This window comes from Lycium ferocissimum, chromosome 4, assembly GCF_029784015.1.
Source record: "Lycium ferocissimum isolate CSIRO_LF1 chromosome 4, AGI_CSIRO_Lferr_CH_V1, whole genome shotgun sequence".
NCBI classification, from domain to species: Eukaryota; Viridiplantae; Streptophyta; class Magnoliopsida; order Solanales; family Solanaceae; genus Lycium; species Lycium ferocissimum.
Window position 1 is genome coordinate 73,240,899 of NC_081345.1, and position 27,160 is coordinate 73,268,058.

Consider the following 27,160-nt stretch of genomic DNA (forward strand, 5'->3'; position numbering starts at 1 on the left):
TCTTGCCATACTGGGGGAGCTGCATTTGCCCCTCGCGAAGACATCCAAGTGTTGACCAAATGACTCGGCCACATCCCGAATCTATAAGCCGCCCACCCACCTTTTCGCACAAGCATGTATTATTCGTAGCGTCCTCAGCATCTCATCTATAAACCCCTACGGGTCTTCATCCGGCTTTGACCTGTAAAATTCTGGAGGGTTCAGGCTAATAAAACCACGGGCTCTTGCGCTGACCGCTCTGTCACCCTAGCTCGCGCCCTGCCGCTGTGCCTGAGCGGCAACTAAGTGGGTCAGCAACTGAATAGCCTCGGTTATCTGTTGGCCTGAGGCACCTGGTGGAGGAACTGGGGGTACTGGAGCTGGAGTTGAAGCCCCTTCATGCTCCTCTAATAGTGGTGGAGTAGAAGAGGTCCGAGATGGAACCTCGTTATGAGACTCACCCTCTTCTACCTCTATCGGTGGCTCCCGTTCAATCCTTCTTCATGCCATCGTCTTGCCTTTTTAGGCCGTTGTAGCTTTCCTCTTCATAGGCATTGCTGAAATCATAAAACACAATTAGGAAAAAGGGAATCCTGATAACATAACTCTATCACACGATCTAAGATAAGAAAGAAGGTCAATTATTCCTAAAATGGCTTGCATCCTCCTGTTTATAAGTGTGGCGCGCTTCCCACCCATAAACAGGACTCTACCGGACACTGCTGGTAGACACGCCCTAGGACGAACTGCTCTGATACCACTTTTGTCACCACCCAACTAGAGGGCCATGACGGGCACCCGAAACTGACCTACCGAGTACCTCTAACATACATCTCATTATCATTTCTAGGTGGGCCATAAGCCAGCTCATATGCATCACAATCTGTAAGGACATGTATCACAATATAATGGAATGTCGCTATGTAATCATCAGCAACCGTGCCTATAAACATAAGCCAACAAGGTCATCCAAATATAATGCAACAATATAAACTGATAAGGCTATGGAATATCTAGTTACATGCATATGTCTACGAGCCTCTGCATATAGACTACAAGAATTCATAAGGACGGGGCAGGACTCCGCCATACCCAAGTATATGCACAAAAGAGTAGTACCAATAAGCTGCAGCTCCGGGACAATTGGAGCGCTTCTGAGATTCCGCTGATGGGGCTCCTAGGGATCATACCTGTCTACCTGTCTTCCTGCGGGCATGAACGCAGCGTCCACAAACAAAAGGACATCAATACGAATAATGTACTGAGTATGTAAGGCATGAATAACAATATACAAGAGAGATAGAACATAACATGAGGTAAAGAGATAACCTGCATATATGATTGCCTCATAAGGCGAATACCATGTATTCTTATCCTTTTAAGAAAAACATTTTTCATACATACATAACATAATATCATCATTAGCCCGCGTCCGGGGTAATCATCTCACGCCGCCCACTAGTGGTGACTGCCTGGCCATATAGGCACGGTGTTATTATCATATCCATAAGCCGCCCACCAAAGTGGTGTCTGCCCGGCCAAATAGGCACGGTGTAATAATACATAAACATAAGCATGCATGAGATCGCAATCAAAAACTACACTCTATCGGAGTGACGTAAGGTTGGTGTTACACCTCAAAAAAAATTTCGCGTCATGTGCGTTGTGAGTAAACTAACGTAAGCTCGAAAAGGTCATGGAATCCATATAAGGTTAATGAATACTCTTACCAAGTGTTAAGCAAGCGTCTAAAGGTTCTGGGATCAAGCAAATCGAAGAAAATAAGTTTGTCGGAAATTTGAAAAATAAAAGTTGACAGAATTTTGGGTCAACTTTGGAGGGGTATATCTCCTAGTATATTGGGAGTTTTAAGGTGTTTCAAAAGCCTAAAATAAAGTTCGCCGAGTCTAGTTTTCAATGCAATAAACCTCTTGTTGATAGGACATCGGAGTAGATAATTATGGACGTTACAAGTTCAGCTGACAGAACAGAAACGCGTAACCGAATTCGCTACTTGCATCGCTACAGAAATGCTACAGTCACGCGCACGCACCCAATCCGAATTTGACCCAATATAAAAGGGTCTTGCCCCCTCTTTTTCAGCCCAACTTCTTCCAAATTGTACCAAAATTTTCTAGAAAGCTCCCCAACTCCCAAACCCAAATTTCAAGCCTAAATGCCTATAATTCCCGAATTTCGGTCAGGGCAACGTATAGTTGCGAGTATAGAATCGTATAGCGATGCGTGTGGTTCAAGTTTAAGGTGGAAAAAGTGAATATATAGCGATATTAACAAGAATAAGGTATGAATCTCTCCTTATTAATGTTACTTTTGGTTTATTAACGGAGATAAAGTCGTTAAATAATTGTATAGCGAGTTGGTTGGTGGTGGAAATTGGAAAACATCGTGTGGGATGTTTTATGGTACATATTGGTGTTGGAAATGATGTTATTGTCATTTTTGTTATTGTTGTTGTTGTTGGTTACTGAATTATAATTTCGGGCTAGGCATATAAACAGGGGAGATCTTCAAAATTCAACAGATTCTAGAAAGAGTTAGCTTGAGGGCTTAAGACAGGCCTATGAAGATGAGTCTAACAATAGTATAAATTTTCTTGAATATAGATTTACGAGCCTGGGAGGCCAAGCGTTGAATAGTTAAAGTTAAGGCAACCAAAAAGGTATATTAAGGCTTTCCCTTTCTTTCTTTTTGGCATGATCTTATGATACGAGCGAACAACGAGTAATCGAGTCTCCATATTACTCTACTCTTAGAAGTATTAGGAGCATCTCAGTTATTGATGATCCTATACCCCTCTATTATGATTATTCCTTCTGTTCATGGGTCCTAAATATTGTATTATGATAAGGTTAGTTTATGTTTATGCATTACATTCATTTGCATACATGCATATTGACCCGTGACCAGAAGGCGTTATATACGCGAATATTATGTATATTATATATATATATATATGGGGTATGGGAAAAGGGAGAGGCGTTATATACGCATTACCACCTAATCACCGCACAAAGGATGATGATTATTATGCCGGCGGGCCGCCCGGGGGGCCATTATGCTATTACGCCCGGGCGGGGCCTATATGGGATAGGGATCGAGCCGAACGTTCCTCGACACTATGACCTATGCATCGCATATCATACGCCCTCAGAGGCATTTTTTAGTAAGCATAGATATACAGATATGTTCAGATAGTAAGACATATAGATGCATTCATACGTACATGTCGTATAGTCGACATGCTCTGTATGTATTCGATCATCGCTTAGTTTATGATTCTCAAATTTTCTTCATGACTCCTATGTGTATGTTACTCTTCTGCCTTACATACTCAGTACATTATCCGTACTGACTCCCTATTGTGTGGGGGGCTCCGCTCATGCCCGCAGTTCGCATAGCCGAGACATATCGCATCCTTAGGTCGCTTCTTCGACCAATAGTGGAGCACCTCTCTCTTGTCGAGTTGCCGTCTAGATCGGTACGTGTCCCGATGTTATGGGTAGGGCGGAGGCCCCGTCCCATCCGCAAGATGTCCAATGTCGCAGAGGCTCATAGACACTTATATTCGGTCGGACGGGTGGCCCGCTCGCATATGTTTGGTTACACAGTTTTATCTGCAGCCTTTGTCGGCTTGTACCCCGCCCGCCTTAGTGATGCATGTATATATATCTTTTGAGGGGCGTGACCCTCCGCCTTATGACATCTATCGCCAGCGCATCATGCTGCGAGTTCCCTCGGTGGCCCGGGAATAAGCATGAGCAGATATGTTATGTACGTTTAGCGGCATCTAGGAGGTCGGCCTTCCGGGTGTCCGTCATGGTCCTCCCATTGGCCGTGACAAAAGTGGTATTAGAGCGGTTACGTCCCTAGGGTTGTCTGCGAGCCGTATCCGAAGTCCGAGTCTTGTCTATGGATGTGTCGTGCACCACACTTATAGGCAGGAGGCTATAGGATATTTAGGATGTTCATCTTTCTTTCTGATCATAGATCGTGCAGTAGAGCCAACGATAGGAAAGCCTTGGTACTCTTTCCGCTAAATTGCAGGATTGAGTTGATGAAGAGGACAAGTTCAGTTAATAGGAGTGTAAGCAAGGCTCCGAAGGTGGACATGAGACCCATATCACTCGTCGACTCAAGATCGAGGATGTCAAGAGGTATAAGAAAGAGCATTAGCTATTCCATTGAGACGGACCCATCGGAGGATGTGGCTCCAGTAGAAGGAGGCTCGACTGAGAAATCATATGACAAAGACCCATTTAAGGGTTCACGAGACCGGGATGAAGACTCCGAGAAAGTACGGAGGGCGGGCACATCCGCAGTTTTTCTTATGTTTCAAAGATTATGTTAGGCATCGCTTCGATGTTAGTATCACAAAGGTACCTAGTTTTCTATCTTGGGATTTAGTTAACTGTGGTTACCCACGGATCGTGGGTACGAGATAGAGAAAGAAGAGAGTCAGTTAAGGAGCAGTGCTGTTAATAAGGACAAATGGGCTTTATTTCCAGATATATCTGACCTAAGTTCTCCAGTATCTTATTTACAGGTATGTGGCTCTTTCCATCAGAACCAATTGTGTTTTATATGTATATGACCTAATCTCAGGACATCATCAATCATTCGTTACTCTGGGGCTTCAGAAAGTTTGATAGTGGATTGTTCTTTCGAATAATTATAATCAGGACATCCGTATTATGGACATGGATTTTGAAGTCAGAATTGAGATTTTAAGTCATATAAGTTTATGTGCTCTCAGAGGGATTTCTCGGGGATGGATACAGAAGTTGTAGTAGAACTAAGCAAATGAGGTGATATTTTATCCCCTACACTTATTAGCAGTATTAGATTAAAGCACCCCGGGCTTATAGTATATTGGCCTTTAAGAAGAAAGAAACAGAAAAGAAGCCGAATAAAGGAATAAGGCACCAATGATAGAAGCTGTAGTAGATACGAGTAGATGAGATTTGCAGATACCCATGGAAGAGGAGTGCTGTGTGTGATCAAAGAAAAGGATACTGGATGATTTTTATTAATAGTCTAGGTAAATCAAGGCTTCATAGACCGGAAAGTAAGGAGTAGGATCAGAAAGTGAGTTAATAAGTGAATTTGAGGCCCTGGCAAGGACTAGATTATAGAATATATATAATTTTGACTAAGGATTTCAAGATGGTTATAAGGTAGCTTGTGGGAGTAATTGATAAGTTCAAACGTCTTGAAGGATTGCGAGTTTTGTGATATGTAAAGAACCAAGCCATTGCAAGTCAAGGAGCGAATTATGTGTTCTGCCAAAGGATATGTTCTAATACAGGGACAGCGAATAAGCTATGAAGCGGGACGTTATATGAATGTCTGTAAGTAGCCTATAAAGTATTTAGTATGCTTCCCAAGGTATATGGGCCGGAACGATGTAATCTACGAAAGAAATTGGGTGCAGACCTTCAAAGGCACTCAAGTCATGCAAAGTTGTATAAGTAGCAAGGAATAAGTTTATCTCTTGTCCTAAGATCGAGAAGGTGAATCAGAAACAAGTATGCATACCGTATGATTGGAGTTCATATTATGAAAGCCAAGTTATCGATCTTCTAGTTCACCTTTATGGTGAATAAGTTTTAAGGATGTCCGAGGGAGACCCCAAGACTTCCTCTAAGTAAAGGATTAGTCTTGCTAAACAAAAGTATTGTTAAGTGCGCAGCCAATATTTACTTTCCCTTATGCAAATGATCCCTATGAAGTTGAAGAAAATAAAGATTACTCGAAGGATCGCCTGAATCGATTCACTTATAAGGGAAGCTGGATAGCTCCTTGCATATGTAAATTGATTGTAAGCGCTAAAATAAGATGATAGCTAAGGATGAGCAAGTACAATTAAGGGTGGACGGTTTGTTTTGCTAGCACGAATGCTCCCTTAAAGACGGACATGAGCTCCGCTATTCACGATAAAGGTCGGAGGAAAGGCATCCCAAAGACAACGTTCGTGATCAAGTAAGTTACCTCGAGTTTTGAGCAACGTCATTTGACCGACTAAGGTCCCAACAGATTATGGGCTTGATGAGTAAGTGTGTTTAGATTCCTTCGAAACCTATTCGTAATGTTGTTCTAGGCGATCTTGGGGTTACTCTTGCTCAAAGTCGTTGATGTTGTTCGTTACGTGCAAACCTATAATTCTTAGGATCGTGGAATTGTCGGCTCGAAGCTTTTCCAAATCAAACGGTATAAGACTTCTCAAGGTTAGAATTAAGAGAGTCAAGCTATACAAAATTTCCCAAGGGCCAGAAAATTCATAGAAGTCAGTGATTTCTTGGACATAGCAAGTTATTATTGGAATTTTGTGAAGGATTTTTCCCACGTTTTGTGCCACTGATAAACTTGCCAAGGAAACAGCCAGACTCTAGAGGACTGATAATTGTAAGCCTATGTTTCCAGAAGATGAGTAACAAGTGAAGTTTCAGCATCAAGTGCAACATTCCTAAAGGGACCAGATAGCCATGTCACGCGTTATGATGATTCAAGCATTGAGTTAAGTTATGGATTGATACAGCGTGGTGAGATTATAGCTCATGCCTCAGGATAGCTGTAAAGGAACAAGAAGAATCATTCGACCCATGCTCTTAAGTTAGTTATAGTTATCATGTACAAGGGATATATTGGGATAGCATCGATATTAATTATATAAGTACTTTATGAGATTTTAGCGCACCCTTACTAAAGATAGTTGAGTTTACGACAAGGTCAATAAATAGAATGATGGAAAGACTCCGATGAGTGTGAAAGTCAATGGAAGCAAAGAAAGTCGCTAATGTTCGAGCCACAGATCTAGAGTAACTTAGTTTATGTTAAGCTAAAGAGGAAATGTTGAGGATTTGTGAGTTCAGCAGTTCGTCAGTATCAAAATTGATTAGTAAACTTAGATTATGACATCTATCTGGGGCGTAGCCTTATTAAGTCAAGGAAAAAAAAAGAGTTCGGTGAATTTGATGTCGACTATTATAGGATTACGGACCCTCGGGAGGACCTATCTTTATACATCCTGCGGACCGGAATTATAGTGAAGCCAGACATTATCCAACGTGATTAGATTGATGACTGAAAGGAAAAGCTTATTGCCTCGTCATGCTAGGCAGTTGAGAGCAACAATGACATACCTTAATACTACTAAGAAGGGAATGAGGAAAGACATACCAAACTACATAGTGCAATGAAAGTTAGATATCAGAAGTTCAGTAAGTTATAGTAAGTCATTGAGACTCCAAACCATCAATATAGTTGACCATGTTTACCGCGGAAGTTTACCGCAGTTATGGAAAATTACCGAGGCCTATGGAATTAGCCTATTCCCCGTTCATCGTGACTACTTGTACAGCAGGGGACTACATAAATCCTATGTCAGGAAGGGATAGTATGATGTGTCCATTGCTTATGTCTGTCATTCAGATAAGGGAAGCGCAGATTATAGCTCACTCTAGAGGGATTTTTAGAGTACTCTACATAAGCTTTGCTTAAGATGAGCATACCATGAGATACTTAAGGATACGCCATAAGTTTGCGTGATAAATTTCATAGGTAACCGAGACGACCCCTAACGCTTATTGAGATCATTATTTCGGTAATCAGATGAATCTATACAAGGCTTGGACCAGATTTATTTATTATTAATAGCAAGTAGTAGAAGGATCTAGGATTCCCAGAACCGACAAGAGTTCCCTACCTATATCAGACTATGTACTCTGGGGAGTACCATCTTAGAAGAACGCGATGAAATTCAGAAAGAAGAGCAAGCTTAACCTTTGATATATTGAACCTTATAGATTATACGTAAGCCAAAGACTTAAGGCCCTAGAGTCAATGCCTAAGATTTATATGTCAAACTAGAAATTCTTTTAGAATTATGCCAGTTAATGATAGTCAAATTACAGAAAGCAAAATGTGCGATATCGCGAGAAAACTCTAGCGCTATACTTGATAGCCAACTCCAAAGATTTAGATTAAGAACTAAACAAGAAAGTTGAAGTCCTACAAAGAAGTCGAAGAGTAATGCATAGTTAGGTCAAGGTTCCGAGGAATATGGACCGGAACAATTGGACTATGTGGTTATTGAAGAGAAAATTATGTGTTATTCGTAGTCGCGAATGGCGATGTGTTACCGAGAGGCACGAAACACTCCAAGGGTTGTAAAGTCTCTAATAAATCGACGAGGGACATAGGTGAGTTATAAGTCTTGTGTAAAGGTTAAGAGGTAAGGTGAAGTGAACGATACATTTTGAAGGAATAGCTTATAAAAGAAGAAGGAGTTGAGTTATGACTACGTGTTCTAATATGCAAAATATAAGAGAAAGAGGATAACCTAAAGGAATTGAAGAACTTGAGTTCGTTGAAAGTTCACATTAACATCCCCTATAAGGTTTCTGATAAGGACTTGAGTTAAGTCGACATTCGAGGACGAATGTTCCTAAGGGGGGGAAGGATGTTACACCTCAAAAAAAATTTCGCGTCATGTGCGTTGTGAGTAAACTAACGTAAGCTCGAAGAGGTCATGGAATCCTTATAAGGTTAATGAATACTCTTACCAAGTGTTAAGCAAGCGTCTAAAGGTTCCGGGATCAAGCAAATCGAAGAAAATAAGTTTGTCGAAAATTTGAAAAAAAAAAAGTTGACAGAATTTTGGGTCAACTTTGGAGGGGTATATCTCCTAGTATATTGGGAGTTTTAAGGTGTTTCAAAAGCCAAAAATGAAGTTCGTCGAGTCTAGTTTTCAATGCAATAAATCATTCATTGATAGGACATCGGAGTAGAGAATTATGGACGTTACAAGTTCAGCTGACAGAACAGAAATGCGTGCTAAGTATCGCATAAAGACGACCGGTACCGCATCGGCTACGTAAAAATGCTAAGTCGTTGACAACGATGCCGACCCGAATTTGACCCAATATAAAAGGGTCTTGCCCTCTTTTTCAGCCCAACTTCTTCCAAATTGTTCCAAAATTCTCAGAAAGCTCCCCAACTCCCAAACCCAAATTTCAAGCCTAAATCGGGCCTATAATTCCCGACTTTCTTTGGCCGTGGCAACGTATAGTTGCGAGTATAGAATCGTATAGCGATGCGTGAGGTTCAAGCTTAAGGTGGAAAAAGTGAAGATATAGCGATATTAACAAGAATAAGGTATGAATCTCTCCTTATTAATGTTACTTTTGATTTATTTATGGAGATAAAGTCGTTAAATAATTGTATAGCGAGTTGGTTGGTTGTGGAAATTGGAAAACATCGTGTGGGATGTTTTATGGTACATATTGGTATTGGAAATGATGTTATTGTCATTTTTGTTGCTGTTGTTGTTGTTGGTTGCTGAATTATAATTTCGGGCTAGGCATATAAACAGGGGAGATGCTGCCGAAATTTCAGCAGATTCTAGAAAGAGTTAGTTTGAGGGCTTAAGACAGGTCGGCGAAGATACGAGTCCCAACAATAGTATAAAATTTCGAATATAGATTTACGAGTCCGGGAGGCCAAGCGTTGAATAGTTAAAGTTAAGGCGACCAAAAAGGTATGTTAAGGCTTTCCCTTTCTTTTTTTTTGGCATGATCCTATGATACGAGCGAACAACAAGTAATCGAGTCTCCATATTACTCTACTCTTAGAAGTATTAGGAGCATCTCAGTTATTGATAATCCTATACCCCTCTATTATGATTATTCCTTCTGTTCATGGGTCCTAAATATTGTATCATGATAAGGTTAGTTTATGTTTATGCATTACATTCATTTGCATACATGCATATTGACCCGTGACCAGAAGGCGTTATATACGCGTATATATATATATATATATATATATGGGGTATAGGAAAAGAGCGAGGCGTTATATACACATTACCACCTGATCAGCTGGTGCACAGTGATGATGATTATTATGCCCGAAGGGGCCATTATGCTATTATGCCCGAAGGGGCCTATATGGGATAAGGATCGAGCCGAACGTTCCTCGGCACTATGACCTATGCATCGCATATCATACGCCCTCAGAGGCATTTTTTAGTAAGCAGAGATATGTTCGGATAGTAAGACATACGGTGCATTCATGCGTACATGTTCGGATAGTCGGACATACGGATGTATTCACCGTCGATTTAGTTTATGATTCTCGATTTTCTTCATGACTCCTATGTGTATGTTACTCTTGTGCCTTACATACCAGTACATTATCCGCACCGACTCCCTATTGTGTGGGGGCTGCGTTCACGCCCGGCAGTTCGGATAGCCGGTGAAGACAGATCACATCCTTAGGCTGCTTCTTCAGCTTGATAGTGGAGCACTCCTCTCTTGTCGGAGTTTCCGTCTAGATCGGGTATGTGTCCTGATGTTATGGGTAGGGCGGAGGCCCTGTCCCATCTGCAGCATGTCCATTATGTCAGTAGAGGCTCATAGACACTTATATTCAGTCAGACAGTGTGGCCCGCTCGACATGTTTGGTTACACGCTTTATCGGGTAGCCTTGCCGGCATTGCACCCGGTTTAGTTTAGTGATGCATGTATATATATCTTTTGAGGGCGTGACCCTCCATTTTATGACATCTATCGGTTTGTGCATCATGTCGTGAGTGCCCTCAGTGGGCCCGTAATGAGCATGAGTAGATATGTTATGTACGTTTAGTGGCATCTAGGAGGTCGCTCGGGTGTCCGTCATAGTCCTCCGGTTAGGTCATGACAGTCGGTAACCTCTGATTTTTTTTATGGAATAACCATCATCGCTATATTTCACCTTGAAGGAACAATTATAATAAGATGAGATCAACAACAATGAATGAAATCAAGAAAATCATGAAATATACTCAACAATACTGTAATAGCATCAAAACCATAAACTTTGGAATTTCTAGAAATAAAATCATCATCATCATCATCATTATCATCATAAAATCATACTCATCTTTAGCATCATAAGGAACTTTCAAAATCATGAATCTCTAGCTTGTGGGAATAAGAACATCAGGGAAAATATGTATGGGTTCACGGGAAAGGAATCATGCCTTTGAAAAGAAAGGGACTAGCCTTAACATACCTGATTAATATCCTACTACTTAACGCTTATTCTCCCGAACTCGTAAATCTACATTCAAGAGAAATCATACTACCGCTGCACTTATCGTCATATACCTCTCTCAAGTCTTTAAATTAAACTCCTTTAGAATCTGCCAAAATTCGAGCAGCATCTCCCCTGTTTGTATCCCTAGCCCGAAATCACAATACCAACAACCAACACAACAACAACAACACCAACGCCAATACCATCATCATCAATACCAAAATATTCCATAAAACATCTCACACGATGTTTATCCAATTTCTCAACCAACAAATTCGTTATGCAATCATTTAGTAGCTCTATCTCCATAACTAAACCTAAATTAATAGCAATAAAGAGAAATTCATACCTTACTTTCGCTAGAACCGCAATATCTTCAATATTCAACCAAGATTCACCGCAATATGATATTATAATAGCAACTATACGTTGTCTGAACCTGAATCCGGAGATTATACTTAATTCGAGTTAAAATTTGATGATTGGAGGTTGGAGGAAATTTCCAAAATGTTTCGGGTGTTTGGAGAGGTGTTATGATGAAGAATGAGGGGGTAAACCCCCCTTTTAACGTTTCAGAGTCTGCCTGCACCGACCTAAAAATTGCTCAGCCCGTTCGCGCCACCTTGGGGCTCGTTCGCGCTGAGTTGACCCTTGGTCCTCTGCGCGTTCGCGTCACCTCCAGGCGCGTTCGCGTAGAGTTAATCCCTGCTCTGGCAGTTTGTCTTAAAATGCTTATAACGCTCGATCCCGATGTCGGATCGATGCGCAGTTTGTTGTGTTGGAAACTAGACTTCCTGAACTTCAATTTAGGCTTTTGCTTTGCTCCAAAACTCCTCACATACTAAAAGATATTCTTTCTCCAAGTTAGACCAAAATTGCCCCTCATATTTTCTCTAAAGTCCAACAAGCTTAATTTCATTGACTCATTTGCGCTCCAATCCTTCTGTAGGTTATTATATGGGCTTAAGCTCTCATAATTACAAGATAGGCATATCTAATCTCATATATCTTCAACAATCACTCCAGTGTCCATAATTGAACAGCTAGCACCTAGCGAATCTCAATGTACAAAAACTATGAGGTGTAACAAGGGAAGGCTGAAGTTGGTTCATTTATGCCATGATCATAGGAAGTTCAGTGCTTTGAGGGTGATTATTTTGACTCCATTTGCTCAGGCTTGATGAGGATTGGTGATGTTTGATAAGCACTTGGTAACAAGACAGAAAAGTGAAGAGTGTATGTGAGTATTGTACAAGAGATATGTACAAATGAAGTCCTGAAGTTCAAAGATTTAGGAAAGTAAGGAGAGAGAAGGATGAGAAGAAATGTCCTTTAAAGAGGTAAAGGTGGAACTTCAGGATAGGTGCAAGAGGGACCAACTGATTTGTTCAGGAAGAAAGTGATGATTTGGTGCGGACATTCTTTTGAATTTTCTTGGAAGAGGAAAGCACACATGACATATTTGGCAATTTTCACAGTTCAAATACATTTAAGAGTACTGAACGAATTACTGACCTGAGATACAGAGACCTCGTCTCTGATCAGAATTTGAAGTATCAGGTCATCACTGTGAATTGTGTAGAATTGCTTATGCTTGAATTCTCCTGATCCTTCCATGCACATGTATACCGTAATGGCAAGTGGCGAGTTAGACATAGCCAAAAAACACTTGTCAAGAGTGTACCTTTTCACTTATTGTAGCCATTTTGAGTTATGCCTTTCTGTAGCATTGTTCATAAGAGATCCTTTCTTTTATCATCACACCATACACATCATGCTATAAGGGCTTTGAGGGGAGGCTTCTTAACCATAGTTCCACCTTGGAGTTGTCACAATTCATTAGTTTATGTTGACTGGTCCTTCTTTCTCCCACCCTATTAAGCGATGCTAGTGATTGGCCAGCTTGGGTCATTTGTAGTTACCTAAGGGGTGAATTAGACTCCTTTTAGCCCATACTGGTAGCACATTCCCTCTCTTCTTCAAATGTCTTTTCTTTTGAGGACTTACTCCTTTCACTCTGGTTCCCTTCTTGACAACACTCTTATTCTTTTGAACAACGTCAGTTTTTATCTTGTAGGGCTCTTGGTGATGACTTGTTTGTCAGCAAGGAGGAAATGGCTGCTCTTTAGTTGTAGGAACATGTTTGCTATGGAGATCATATGGCATCTTCTCCTTCTTAAATCCAAGTCCTCTTCTGTCATTTCCATTTTTCTCATTTCTGGAGGAGATTGCGCCTTAAGACCAGTCCACTAGAGAGTTTTGTCAAGGTCGAAGTTAGCCCTTTCCATCTTTTCTTAGCGCTTTTTTCTCAATTTCACAAAGAAGACTTGGCTTGACTTTCTTTCGTTCAGCTTCAAGCTCTAAGGAAGTCTCAACTGCTGCTCCTCATCTTTTGGAGGAGGTTTCCATCTCTTTTATCACTTGACATTCCAACAGGATACTTTGTTGGTTTGTCTCAAACACCTGTTTTTTCATTTTTTTTGTTATCACGCACAAGTCCTCCTTATCCAGTTTTATTTCATCAAAAGCAAGATTTAGCTTCTTCTCTCAGCAGCCACAGCATGATAGGCATCAATTAACACACTTGACAAAGGATATGAGTTTTTTCTTAGAGCAATCTCTCAGGTTTTTCTTGATATCAAAGAAATTTACCTCTTTGTTCTCACTATCAACATCACTTGTGTTAGATTCAGCTGTGAGTGCCAGGTCTGACTTACACTCAGTTGCTTCATCGTCAAATGCTATCATGGACAAGTCCCCTTTGTCATTTTCATCCTCAGACTCATTTGAGGAGTCTCCCCAGGCTGCAAGTGCTAGCTTCATAATCTCATCAGCAGCCTCTTTCTTTCTGAAACTCCTGTCAGGGACCTGGTTCCTTTTTAGAGTTCTGTCATAATTGTCATGCTTGGTTTGAGGATAATCTTTCATGAAATGACCAGGTTTCGCATACTTGTGACAGGAGTAGTCATTTCTACTGGGTTTCCTGTTTTGGGGAACATGCCATTTTTCTTTATCATCTTGTGAAACCTCTGTGTGAGATAAGCCATTTCGGTGTCATCATCACTAGACTCTCCCTTTGCAGCTTTGAGAACCAGGCTCTTCTCCTTCTTCACCTCATTCTTTTCTCTAATTCATCGTCATCTTCATCTCATATGTCTTGAGGTTTCTAATAAGCTCATCAATAGTCAACGTATCTAGATCTTTGGCTTCAGAGATAGCATTTACCTGGCTATCCCAGGAGTCAGGTAATACACCAAGCATCTTCCTTATCGGCTTCGTAGCTGTGATGACTTCTCCGAGAGAGTAAAGCTCATTGATTATGGAGGTGAATCTGGTGTGCATCTCATGAATAGAATCACTCTCTTTCATTTTGAACATGTCATACTCAGTGGTAAGCAGGTCGATCTTGGAGTTTTTTACCTGAGTAGCTCCTTTATGAGCAGTTTGGAGAGCTTCCCAAATCTCTTTTGCTGATGACCAAGCTGAGACTCAATTGTACTCATCCGGTCCTATTCCACAATAAAGAATCTTCTTGGCTTTATAGTTCTTCTCCACTTTCTTCCTGTCAGCTTCATTGTATTCTTTTCTTATTTTGACAATGGTCTTTTTACCGTCTTCACATGTGTGAACTGGGATATAGGGACCATCACAGATGATATCCCAAAGCTCTTAATCTTCGACCATGATGAAGTCGTGCATTCTTGTCTTTCGCCACCCATAATATTTTCCGTTAAATCTGGGTGGCCTGGTGAAAGACTGTCCTTCTTCCATATTTGGTGGGGCGGCCATTTTTCAGATTCTTTCTAGGTGTTAACCTTTTAGAAAGCACCTGCGCTGATACCAATTGATATAGACTGTCTGTCCACCAAATAATGTATGAGGGACCTGATTGTGTACCAGTTTCCTTATGCAATGCAGTATGTAAAGGACACAGGATGTTACCGTGGAAAACGCCTTGCTCAAGGGATTAAAAAACATGGCTTATCCCAGTAGGATTTCAACTTCACTACACGAGCAACTTCAGATTACAATCTATTGTAAGCTAGGAACTAACTCCCATAATCTCTCAACCCTTACAATAGTAGCAACCTAGAAACTAACTCTCGTAGTCCCTCAACCTTTGCAATACACTGATTGCAAATACCTCTACTTGACTAACTCTAGCCAAGGAAACTAAGGTTGACTATCTCTAGCCAAACCCAACTAATACACCTTAGACTGCACACTAGCCAAGGGTACCACTTAATAGATTGAAAGGTAAACTGCCTAACAACTACTAAGAATTTGAAATACATACAACAGCTTCTTATAAGAGAAGAGTAGGTTTACAAGTTAAAGCATAAACGAACAAAGGCTCACAACAGTGTAAAGAACTTAGACTAAAACTTGTGTTTGGATCAGGTTCTTCAACTTGTAGGTGACTTTGTTCTTGAGAGATCTTGAGAACTGGTGTCGGCAGCTTTGCACGATTTAGATTAGGTTTTCAAGTCTGCTCAATATGTTGCCATCATGTTGTATATATAGTGGGAACATGTGGGGTGAAAAGAGACTACTCTTCAATTTTGACCTAAAGCATGGGCCAGCTCACTACTGTACTTGTGTGCAGCAAGTGGCTCGGCTTTATAGTTGTCTCTGCCGACAGTTCAAAGGTGCATAGAGAGCAGATTACAGACCAGGTCTCTATCTAGTTCTGAAACAGTTTGACAATCATCAAAACACGAATGCACTAGGAACTATCAATATACTTTTTTACTTTATTCATAAAAAGTCTTAAGGTTACACGAAAATGAATTATCTCTTCTCTTGAAAGCAAATATTAATCAAGTTGATGCTTACTTATTAAGTAGTCGTTCGAAACGCCACATATTATTGAATACTTTTGTTTGGTCAATTTGTAATATTATCTTAGAGATATTTGGTCTGGCACTTTCTTATAGTATTTTTAAAAAAAAAAATATTTGATTCTTGATTTAGGGAGCATTACAAGATGATATTGTTTCAAATGATACATGAATAAAGTTATTGTATTGTCCTTTTTGGTTTTATATATTCCTCACTCTATGTTACTTTTCTTTACACAAACCTATTTATTTTCAAAAGTATAAATGAAAAAACAAGGAAAGGATCTGCAAAATGAAATCAAAAGTAATCCGATCAAATAATTTCAATATTTGTCGGACAAATAGGATATCTACAGTTAATAGATTTTGAAGTCTTACATATTATAAAAAATGACATAAAAAGTATTACGGTTATGTTAGATAGTACATGTACAACATTGATATGAAAATATATATATTTCAATAGTGTAGTGTTAAAATTGCGGAAGTAAATGAATCAACAACAAACCCAACTAGGGTTTGAGAGAAGAAAACTTAGAGAGAGAACTTTATTTCATCTGTTCAAATAAATGAAATGAACTAACTGTGTCTAGAAAGATCCATTGGTCCACAGAATAATTACATAAAAGAAAAGTAAATGGGTTTCATGTAAAATCCACCACATCTTAACTTGTATTTACAATGCTGTGTATATTGTCATGTATATTTGTATCTCCAATACCCACCCACCCCCTGCACGTTGGTGGGGGCTTGCATACCCAACTTGAGCAAAATGGAGTGATGAACCAGACCATTTAATGGCTTTGTGAAGACATCAGCTAGCTGGGAAGAGGTGGGAACATGGTGCAACTCAACCAACCCATCAGCATGCTTGGTGCCTATGAAGTGGCAGTCCACTTCAATATGTTTAGTCCTCTCGTGAACACTGGGTTTTTTGCAATGTGGATAGCAGCCTAGTTGTCACAAAACACAGGAACAGGGGTAGCAATGGAGATACCAAAATCAGAGAGAAGGCGTAGCAACCAAACAAGCTTAGCAACCACTTTACTAATAGACCTGTATTCAGCTTCCGCTGAAGACAGGGAAACATCAGGTTGTTTTTTGTCTTTCCATGATAGAAGTGAACCACCTAATAAAACACAAAAACTAGTTACGTATCTCAAGGAAAGTGCGCATCACAACCCAACCGCAGGGCCATGACGAGCACCCGGAGCTAACCTACCAAGCACCTCTGAACATACATCTCATAATCATTTCTAGGTGGGCCACAAAGCTAGCTCATGTCCGTCATACTCCGTAAGAGCATACATCACAAGATAATGACACATCTCTATATAATCAACAACAACTATGCTCATAGACACAAGCCAACAAGGCTGCCAAAATATTATATAATAATATGAACTGGTAGGGTTATGAAACTTTTAACTATCCACACATGTCTACGAGCCTCTACATAGCATACAGGAATCCATAAAGATGGGGCAGGACTCCGCCATGCCAAGTATATACAAAAAAGATGGAATACCAACAAACTGCAGCTCCGAAGCAAATGAGGCGCTTCTGAGACTCCGCTGATGAAGCTCCTAAGGATCAGATCCGTCTACCTGCGGGCATGAATGCAGCGTCCACAAGAAAGGACGTCAGTACAAACAATGTACTGAGTATGTAAGGTATGAATAGTAACATGATAAAAGCATGAAGAATAGCGTAAGATAAAAGAACCGTTTATACCTCATGATACCTTTTAAGACATTCATCATGCTCACTTAACCTTTTTCTAGAAGAAACGTTTCATATATCCACATACATACCTATACAATATCGGTACCCGGCCATAGTAAGGCTAGGTAATATCGGTACTACCTACAGACTCGGTAATATACGTCAGACTTCGCCTAAATAGACTCGATAATATCGGTACATTCGCCATAATAGGACTCGCATAATATCGGTACCCGACCATAATAGGACTCGGTAATATCAAATAACTATATACATATATATAAATTCGTATAGCATGCATGAGAGCCTAAATAATGGCTACTACTTTATAGGGGTGATGTAAGGTTGGTAACCTTCGATTTATATTATGGAACAATCATTATTGCTATATCTCACCTTGAAGGAACAAGTAACATAAGGTAAGATCAACAACAATGAATGAAATCAAGAAAATCATGAAATAAGCTCAATAATCTCATAATAGCATCAAATCCATAAGCTTTGGAATCTCTAGAATGGGATCATCATCATCATCATCATTATCATCATAGAAAACATCTATCTTCGGCATCACAAGAACTTTGAGAATCATGAACTTCTAGCTTTTTGGGGATAAGGATGTTATGGAAAACATGTTTGGGTTCATAAGAAAAGAATCATGCCTTTAGAAAGAAAGGGTTTAGCCTTAACATACCTTTTGGGTCTCCTTAATTACTTAACTCTTATCCTCCCAAGCTCGTAAATCTACATTCAAGAGAATTCATACTATTGTTAGGCTTATCGTCACATGCTTATCTTAAGCCTTCAAATTAAATCCTTTTAGAACTTGCCAAAATTCGGGCAGCATCTCCCATCCTTTTAGAACTTGCCAAAATTCGGGCAGCATCTCCTCTGTTTATATCCCTAGCCCGAAATCACAATACCAATGACCAACAAAAATAACAACAACACTAACATCAACAACATCATCATCAATACTAAAATACTCCATAAAATATCCCACGCTATGTTTATTCGATTTCTCAACCAACAAATTCATTATACGACCATTTAGTAGCTCTATCTTCGTAAATACACCTAAATCACTATCAATAAGGAGAGATTCTTACCTTATTCCCACTAGACCTACAATATCTTCAATATCTGCCTTGTGTCCAAGCCAAGATTCACCGCAACACAATACTATAATCACAACTATACGCTATCCGAATCTAAATCCCGAGATTACACTTGATTTGAGCTAAAATTTATGGGTGGAAGTTGGGAGAAAGTTCTAGAGGTTTTAGGATATTTTTAAGGGGTGGTTTGGATGAAAATAAGGGGAAAACCCCCTTTTATAATGCTCTAGAGTCGGTTTGCACCGACCTAGAATGTTCGCGCACTGTAGCAGCGCGTTCGCGCACTGTAGCTGGGCGTGCTTTTGCTCCGCCGGCCTAACTTGTAACGTCCATAACTCTCTACTCTGATGTCATATCAATGAACGGTTTGTTACTTTGGAAACTAGACTCAATGAACTTCAATTTAGGCTTTTGTTCCACCACAAAACTCCTGATATACTAGCTAAAGTTGACCCAAAATTTCTATCCAAAATTCTGCCAAATTTTTGACAAACTTATTTTCATCGATTTGTTTGATCTTAGAACCTTTAGACACTTGCTTAACAGTAGTCTTTAACCTTATAAGGGTTCCATGACCTCTACGAGCTTACGTTAGTTTACTCATGACGCAAACGACGCGAAAATTTTCGAGGTGTAACAGCCAGGGCAAGCAGCCCAATCACTGTCGCAATAGGCAGATAGGGAGAAATCAGGAGTATTAGAAAAGAAAACACCAATATCTGAGGATCCCTTCAAATATCTAAGCAGGTGCAAAGCAGCTTTCATATAGCAACTAGTTGGCTTCTGAAGATACTAACTCAAATGCTGAACAGCAAATGATAAATTAGGTCTAGTATGGGTCAAAAAATTTAGTTTCCCCACTAAACTTCTGTAAGATTTAGGAGATGGAAGAGGGTCACCCATATCAGCTTTCAATTTAATAGATAAGTCAAGAGGGCAAGTGACAGGATGAACAACATCACAGTTGTATTCTTTAGAAGATCTCTGATAAAAAAAATTGATGAAGCAGCAACCCAGAAGAAGAGTAACAAACCTCAATGCCCAAGAAATAGTTGAGAGTTCCCAAATCTTTGATTTTGAATGTAGAATCCAGGAAAGACTTAAGGGTGGACAACTCATCTGAATCATCACTAGAAAGAATAATGTCATCTACATAGACAGCAAGAAGTACAATAGAGGATGAACACCTTTTGATAAATAGTGAGTGATTATTAGGAGAACGAGTGTAACCCCTAGAGCATAATGCTTGAGAAAGCTTGGCATACCAATGCCTAAAAGCTTGCCTTAAGCCATATAGGGATTTTTGAAGATGAAAAACCAGATAATGAGAGTTATTAGAAGGGCAATCAGCATATAAACCAGGAGGAAGCTTTATATATACCTCTTCATCCAAATCTCCATGAAAAAATGCATTATTAACATCAAGTTGAAATAAAGGCCAACCCTTCTTAACAGCTAAACAACTAAACACTTAACAGTAGTAAACTTAATACAGGAGAAAAAGTTTCATTGAAGTCCACCCCCTCAACTTGTGTGTCCCCTCTAACCACTAATCTTGCTTTGTACCTTTCAATAGAACCATCAGCTTTGTGTTTTATCTTATAAACCCACTTGCAGCCAATGGGCTTTTTTCCAGCAGGCAAAAGAACAATGGACCGAGTATGATTTGCCTGTAAGGCCTCAAACGCAGCTCTCATAGCCTCCTGCCAAGCTAGAACAGAAGCAGCCTATTGGTAGGAATGAGGTTCTGTTTCAAAGAATGTTATCTAAGTAACTAGTACAAGTAGAAGTAGGACTGGAACCACATAAAGAAGGAGGTAGGTCACAGATAAATTGTTGTAAATGAGGAGGAAGAGTATGGGACCTGCCAGATCTTCTAGGAGGGGCAGAATCTGATGGAGTGACAAGAGTAATGGTAGGCTAAGCATGTAGAAGGACAGTTGATGTTAGAGGATCAGGAGGAGGATCAAACAGACATTCAGAGGGAATGAGAGGAGAAGGAGATGAAGGAGTAGGAGGGGAAGCAAAAGGAAAAGAGGATTCATGAAAGATCATATCCCTAGAGATGAAAGTAAGTTTAGTAGACAAATTGTACAGTTTGTAACCTTTCTTACTGAAACACAAGGATCAACCCTTGGCTGAACTTTATCCCTATGGCACTTGGGAATAGTAGAGAAGCAAAGACACCTAACAGTTCTAAAATGGGAGTAAGAGGGAGGCTGACCATATAATAATTAAGAGGGAGGCTGACCATATAATAATTCATAAGGTGTCTTATGATTGAGAAGTTTAGAAGGGAATCTGTTTATAAAGTAGGTTGCAGTGAGCACACAGTCTCCCAAAATTTTAAAGGTAATTTTGATTAGAATAACAAAGCTCTAGAAGTTTCTAGAAGATACCTATGTTTTCTCTAAACCACACCATTTTGTTATGGTGTGTGAGAGCAAGAAGTTTGGTGCAATATCCCATGATCAATGAAGAATTGACTAGCTAAATTGCTTGATCCAAGTTCTAAGGCATTATCACTTCTAACAGTTTGGATGGTGGCATGAAATTGAGTTTTGACCATAGCAATGAATGCCTTGATCAGAGGAAAAGCATTGCTTTTGGAACACATAATATGGGTCCATATTGCCCTAGTGAAATCGTCAACAATGGTTAGGAAATACTTGCAACCATTATAAGTTTGTGTGTTATAAGGCCCCCATGTGTCTACATGGATAAGTTGGAAAGGATGAGTAGATTTAATAAAGCTAACAAGAAGAGGAAGCCTAGACTGCCTAACTAAAGGGCAAACATTACATATAAAAGGCTGTTTGGAGGAAAAAGTGCAAGGAATATGAGAAATAGTTTTCATTCTAACAAAAGGCATGTGCCCTAATCTGTTATGCCACAGAATTTCAAGTTTATTCATGTCATGTGGAATATTACAGGGAGTAGGATTACACTGAGAACTAGAACTACTAGGAAGAGAATTGCAATGAGCAATATAAGAATCATCAGTACTAGTCAAAATAGAGGAAGAAGAACCACAAGTAGGAAGGCGAAGAAGTAGGAGAAGTAGATGCCTGCATAAGCTTGTATAGACCATTCTCCAGCTTACCAATCACCATTGGCCTCTTCATTGAAGGGGCCTATAAGATATAGGAGAGTTCGGTAAACAAGACAAGGCAATCTAACTGAGAAATAAGTTTGGAGACAGAGATAAGATTGTAATGAAAACTAGGTATATAAAAGCACATGATGATGGGTGAGGGATAAAAACTGAATTGAACCAGTGCAAATGACCTTAACCTTGTAACTATTTAGGAGACCAACTAAGCAGGGAATGATAAGGGGTTAGATATTAAACAACAGGTCTTTATTGGAAGTCATGTGATTAGTGGCCCTAGAATCTATAATTCAAATGCATTTATCTACCTTAGTTATCATGCAAGCACCATAAGACACATTTCCTACACATTTAGAAAAAGGAGGTATAGCAGCAAAACTAGCAGATGCCATGAGGCTAGCAGGAGAATCTAAAGAAAGTTGAGTTTCTTGGAGTAGAGCCATGACCTGATTGCACTGTTCTTTGCTTAGATCATCTAAAAAGGATGCAAGATCACCATAACCAAAACCAGGATTAGCAAACTGAATGTGGGACTGAGGACTATCAGGGACAGAAGTGTTAACCTCAGTATTAGCTGCTACTCTTTTTCCCTTTGGGTTAGTGAACTTAAAGTCAGGTGGATAACCATGAAGTCTAAAGCACTTCTCCATTTAGTGTCCAGACCTCTTGCAATATTTGCAAAACAATGAGGATTTGTCTTGATCAAAACTAACTCTTTGATTGTAGGTTTTGGTAGGGTAAGATGTGCTAGCAGTCTGATTTTAGGTTTTGATAGGGTGAGATGTACTAGCAGGAAATATTTTGTTGAGATTGACATTAAAAGAAGCCGAATCAGGTGAAAATTGTGCAGGAAAGTTCACCAGCCTCTGTCTCTCATCCTGAAGAAAGATATTATATGCAGCATCAAGAGAAGGAAAAGGTTGCATCATGAGCAAATTGCTCCTAACCCCAACATATATTTTATTTAGCCCCATCAGAAATTGGTATACCTTATTTTCTTCATCTTCCTGCTGAAGACCAGGTTTAGCAGCACAAGTACAAGTATTTATGTGATCTGTACACATGAACCTAAACTCATCCCATAACTTCTTGAGTTTGTTAAAATAGGAAGCACTGTCCAGGGATCCTTGACTAGTAGATGCTAACACTTTCTTAAGTTCAAAAATCTTAGTTCCACTTGGAGGCCCATACCTTTTGCACAATTGATTCCAAATGCTTTCAGCAGTATCGGAGTACTGAACACTCTCAGCAATATCAGGGGTTAAGGAGCTTGTCAACCAAGATATGACTAAGTTGTTGCATCTATTCCATTGCCTAACTTGAGGAGAGTCCTCATCTGGCCTTGGACAAGAGCCATCAACATGTCTTATCTTGTTTCGAGCAGATAAGGATACTATCATGTTACACTTCCAACCCCCAAAACCATTACCCGCAAAAGGTACAGGAACAGGTGAAATTCCAGGCACATCAGACGTAGAAAGATAGATAGGGCTAGAATAGTCAAGAGTCGCGTTGGTTTGCATGTTGGTTTGAGCATTAGGGTTTGCAGTCGAATTTCCAGTTTAATTCACCATTATGACAACAAAATCACTAATTAACAACTCAAATGAGAGAATAATCAAATGTAAACTATCACCAATACAAATCTACTTGAGTGAAGCGAAAGAAAAGGAATGAAATTACCCCTTTTTGCGAGCAACAAAAAATCCAAATAACTCGAATCTTCGCGATTCAAACAATCTGAAAGCAAATGCACCAACTTAAAACTCCAGTGAAGAGAAAACACAGCAAACGACGGTGAAAAACTCACCGGAAAACTCGAATAGATCAAAATCGACGAACAATCTTCAAAAATGCAAACCCTAATGAACGCATCGGGGTAGCATCGCTAGATGGAGAAACACACGGAGAACCAGAATCTCCGCTCTGACACCATGTTAAAATTGCAAAAATAAACGAATCAACAACAAACCCAACTAAGGTTTGAGAGAAGAAAACTTAGAGAGAGAATTTTATTTCATCTATTCAAATGAATGAAATGAACTAACTGTGTCTAGAAGGATCCATTGGTCCTTATATACATTGGGCCAAACTACCCAGCTAATAATAAAACAGTGGGCTTAGTCAAACCAATTACAATGGGCCACAGAATAATTACATGGGCAATTCGCAGAATTGCCCTTCTTTTGGGGTGGTCTTTAAATTTTGCCCCTCATATTTGAAATCTTTAAATTTTGCCCTTCGGCTAACACCCATAGGTTCCGGGTTCTAACCCACGTGCGGCAAAATTTTAAAAAAAAAAAATCGCAAGCGTAGTTTAAATTTCGCTATCTTGGACCCGGATACTTTTTGTTAAGGAATTACCAAAGTTATGGGACCCCGGCATACTTATGCCTTGTGGCGGGATTTTGGCATAAGTATGCCGTCCCGATAACTTGATAATTCCTTCACAAAGTTATGCCGGTGGGGCATACTTTTAATGGGCAAACTTTTATGCCGGACCCGGCATAACTTTGTGAAGAATTATCAAAGTTATAAGATACTTATGCTCTATATAGGCGGACTTGGCCTAAGTATCTCGAGTCCGCATAACTTTGATAATTCCTTCACAAAGTTATACGGTCCCGGCATAAAAGTTCACACTTAGTAGGAAATATGTTCCTCCGATTCAATGCAAATTTGGTCTTTCGCCGCATTACAAAACAAATCTGTGGTAGTATACGAATCATTTCCATTTTATATAAGTGTTCAAGCACTTCGACGGTGGAAAAGAGTAAACTTATGCCACAAGAGTAGAAATAAACAAAATTTAGATGCATATGTTACGTGTTTGAGGCCAAAAGCTCACCATTACGCAATATTTATCTTTCGATTTACGAAAAAAATAGAAGAAGGAAAATATGTTCGATAAATATGAAACAACAATAGGAAAACGATAGACAATATAAAAGTATGCCCCCACCGGCATAACTTTGGGAAGGAATTATCAAAGTTATGCCGGACCGAGATACTTATGCCTTGGCGGGTGACTTGGCAAGTATGCCGGTCCGCATAAAATTTGTAATTCCTTAACAAAAGTATGCTGGTCCCAAGATACACGGTGTGTACCCAAATCTTGTCTTGCGATTTTTTTTTTTAATTTATGCTTGGGGGTTCGAACTCGAACCTCATGATTTCGTGAAAAAGCTCAAAGTTGCAGAATACAAAGGGCAAAAATTAAAGATGCGTGATATGAGGGGCGTAATTTAAAGGCGCCAGAATATGAAAAAAAGAAAATTTAAAGATGGCACCCCAAAAGAAGGGCACTCCGCGCAAAAAAATGTAATTACATAAAAGAAAAGTGAATGGGCTTCATGTAGGATCCAGCACATCTGAACTTGTATTTACAATGCCGTGCATATTGTCATGTATATTTGTATCTCCAACATGTAGTTTAATGGTATCTCATGTTTGTCAGTTCTTAGATAAATATTATCTACAAACACGGGATCCAACGTGCGCGCACATTTTGAGAAACTAGAATAATATAATGTCATATAATACCTATCGGTATTTAATGAATCTAATATATATTTAAATTAGCTTTGGAGCTTTTTAGCAAAGTTTTGAGCAAAATTAATACAAATATATAAATTGTATATATACAATTCATATATTTTGTATAGTATACGTATAAATGTTATATTAAAGAAATATTTACATTATATAAAAAATAAATAATTTAAATAAATATTTTGAAGTTATATTTTGCAGAATGCTCATCATAAAAATTAAATTTGAAGAAACTTTTTTATCACAAATTCCCTGGGCAACCTCATTAAATAGGGGAGGATCTTTTAGATATTATTCCTTTCATAATCTTTAAGCTATTTGAGTAAATTTATATTTATGGAAGAGGGAGAAACTGAGAGAGAGAGTAAATGCAGCAAAAATAACCATTGATGATAATTGTTTTTTTTCAAATGTTTTATTTGTTATAAAATTCGCCATATTTATAATGTTTGAAAAGATATGTTATTCTTGTATCTATTACTAACCAACTAATCTAATGGTAAAGCTCTCGTGTTTATCCTCCCTAGGCCCAATGATACTTGGTCGTGTGGTCTTATTCACACCACACAAGTTGCCTACTTTACCTTCCCCTACTCGTTCTAATGCTAGATATATCCCTCTTCATGATAAATTTTGACGGAAGTTTCGAGGGAAGGCTAATGATTGTTAATAAAAAGATCATAACGTGTCGGTGTGCACATTTTGAGGCAATTATAGACCCGGGAAGGTAGTCCTTGCCGGTTAATAAAAATAAATTTCACTGTTTTCCTTTTTCTTTTCATTTATCCAAGTCTAGCAGATCCATCTGAAAAAGGTAAAAGGAATAAAAGAAGGGCAACTTACGCAAATAGCTATAGTTTAGGAGCTTTTAACGATTCATAGCTATCTTTTTTTATTTACAATTCTTAGTCAATTCGCGTGTATTTGAATACACTGCTCAGTTATATCCAACCTTATCTGATGTCGCATGTATTTGACTGTATTTGAATACATGCAACCTTAATTTCTCTGAATACATGGATATTCAAAATGATTGTATTCCAGTGCATTGAAATACACTACGGAGCTGTGTATTTTAGTGTATTTATATATTGGTGTATTCTTTTGTTTTGGCTGTATTTGAATGCATTCGAACTCCGATCAGCAAGACCGCCACCGGACACCCCAAAGCTTGAACGTATTCGACTGTATTTTAATGTATTTGAGCTATCGCCGGCTAGTATTGCACTGCTATAGTGTTTTCGAGTGTATCAAACAACGACAGGGTAAATTTGTATAAAAACAAGAAAAATTCAGATACAAAATTTTAGATACCCCGTATTTACTCGTAAAAATTGTATATATATATATATATATATATATATATATATATATATATATATATATATATATATATATATCAATCAAACAACTCATACAATGAAATACATCTAGTTTGCCCAAAAATACAACAACCAAATACATTAAACTTATATTTACACTCAAAAAATAACGAAATACACTCAAATCTGAGATACACGAAGGAGAAGAAGTCATGGATTCCAGTCAAATACAAAAAAATACACTAAAAAAAATGACGAATACACTAAGATCTGATATACAAGGAGCAGAAGAAGTCTAGAATTCGGGTCCAATCTCCAGTCAAATACAAAAAAATGGTGGGAAATCGTCCATCTTGAAGCAAGTGCACTTTCAAAGCCTGAAGATCCATTCGATCATCGTAAGCTCTTTGGTTTCTC

The 27,160-nt window shown here is 39.1% G+C and overlaps 1 protein-coding gene across 1 annotated transcript; it reads right to left on the reverse strand.

The window, feature by feature from the left end:
• Window positions 1-22,630: 22,630 nt before the first annotated feature.
• On the reverse strand, window positions 22,631-23,392 carry LOC132054309 (uncharacterized). Its single transcript, XM_059446352.1, has one exon. The coding sequence runs from the start codon at window positions 23,390-23,392 to the stop codon at window positions 22,631-22,633; it is 762 nt and encodes a 253-aa protein (XP_059302335.1).
• Between the last annotated feature and the right edge of the window lie 3,768 nt (window positions 23,393-27,160).

Excerpts from the sequence above, each read along its gene's own strand:
- LOC132054309 (XM_059446352.1), bottom strand. The coding sequence starts at position 23,392 with ATGCAAACCAACGCGACTCTTGACTATTCTAGCCCTATCTATCTTTCT.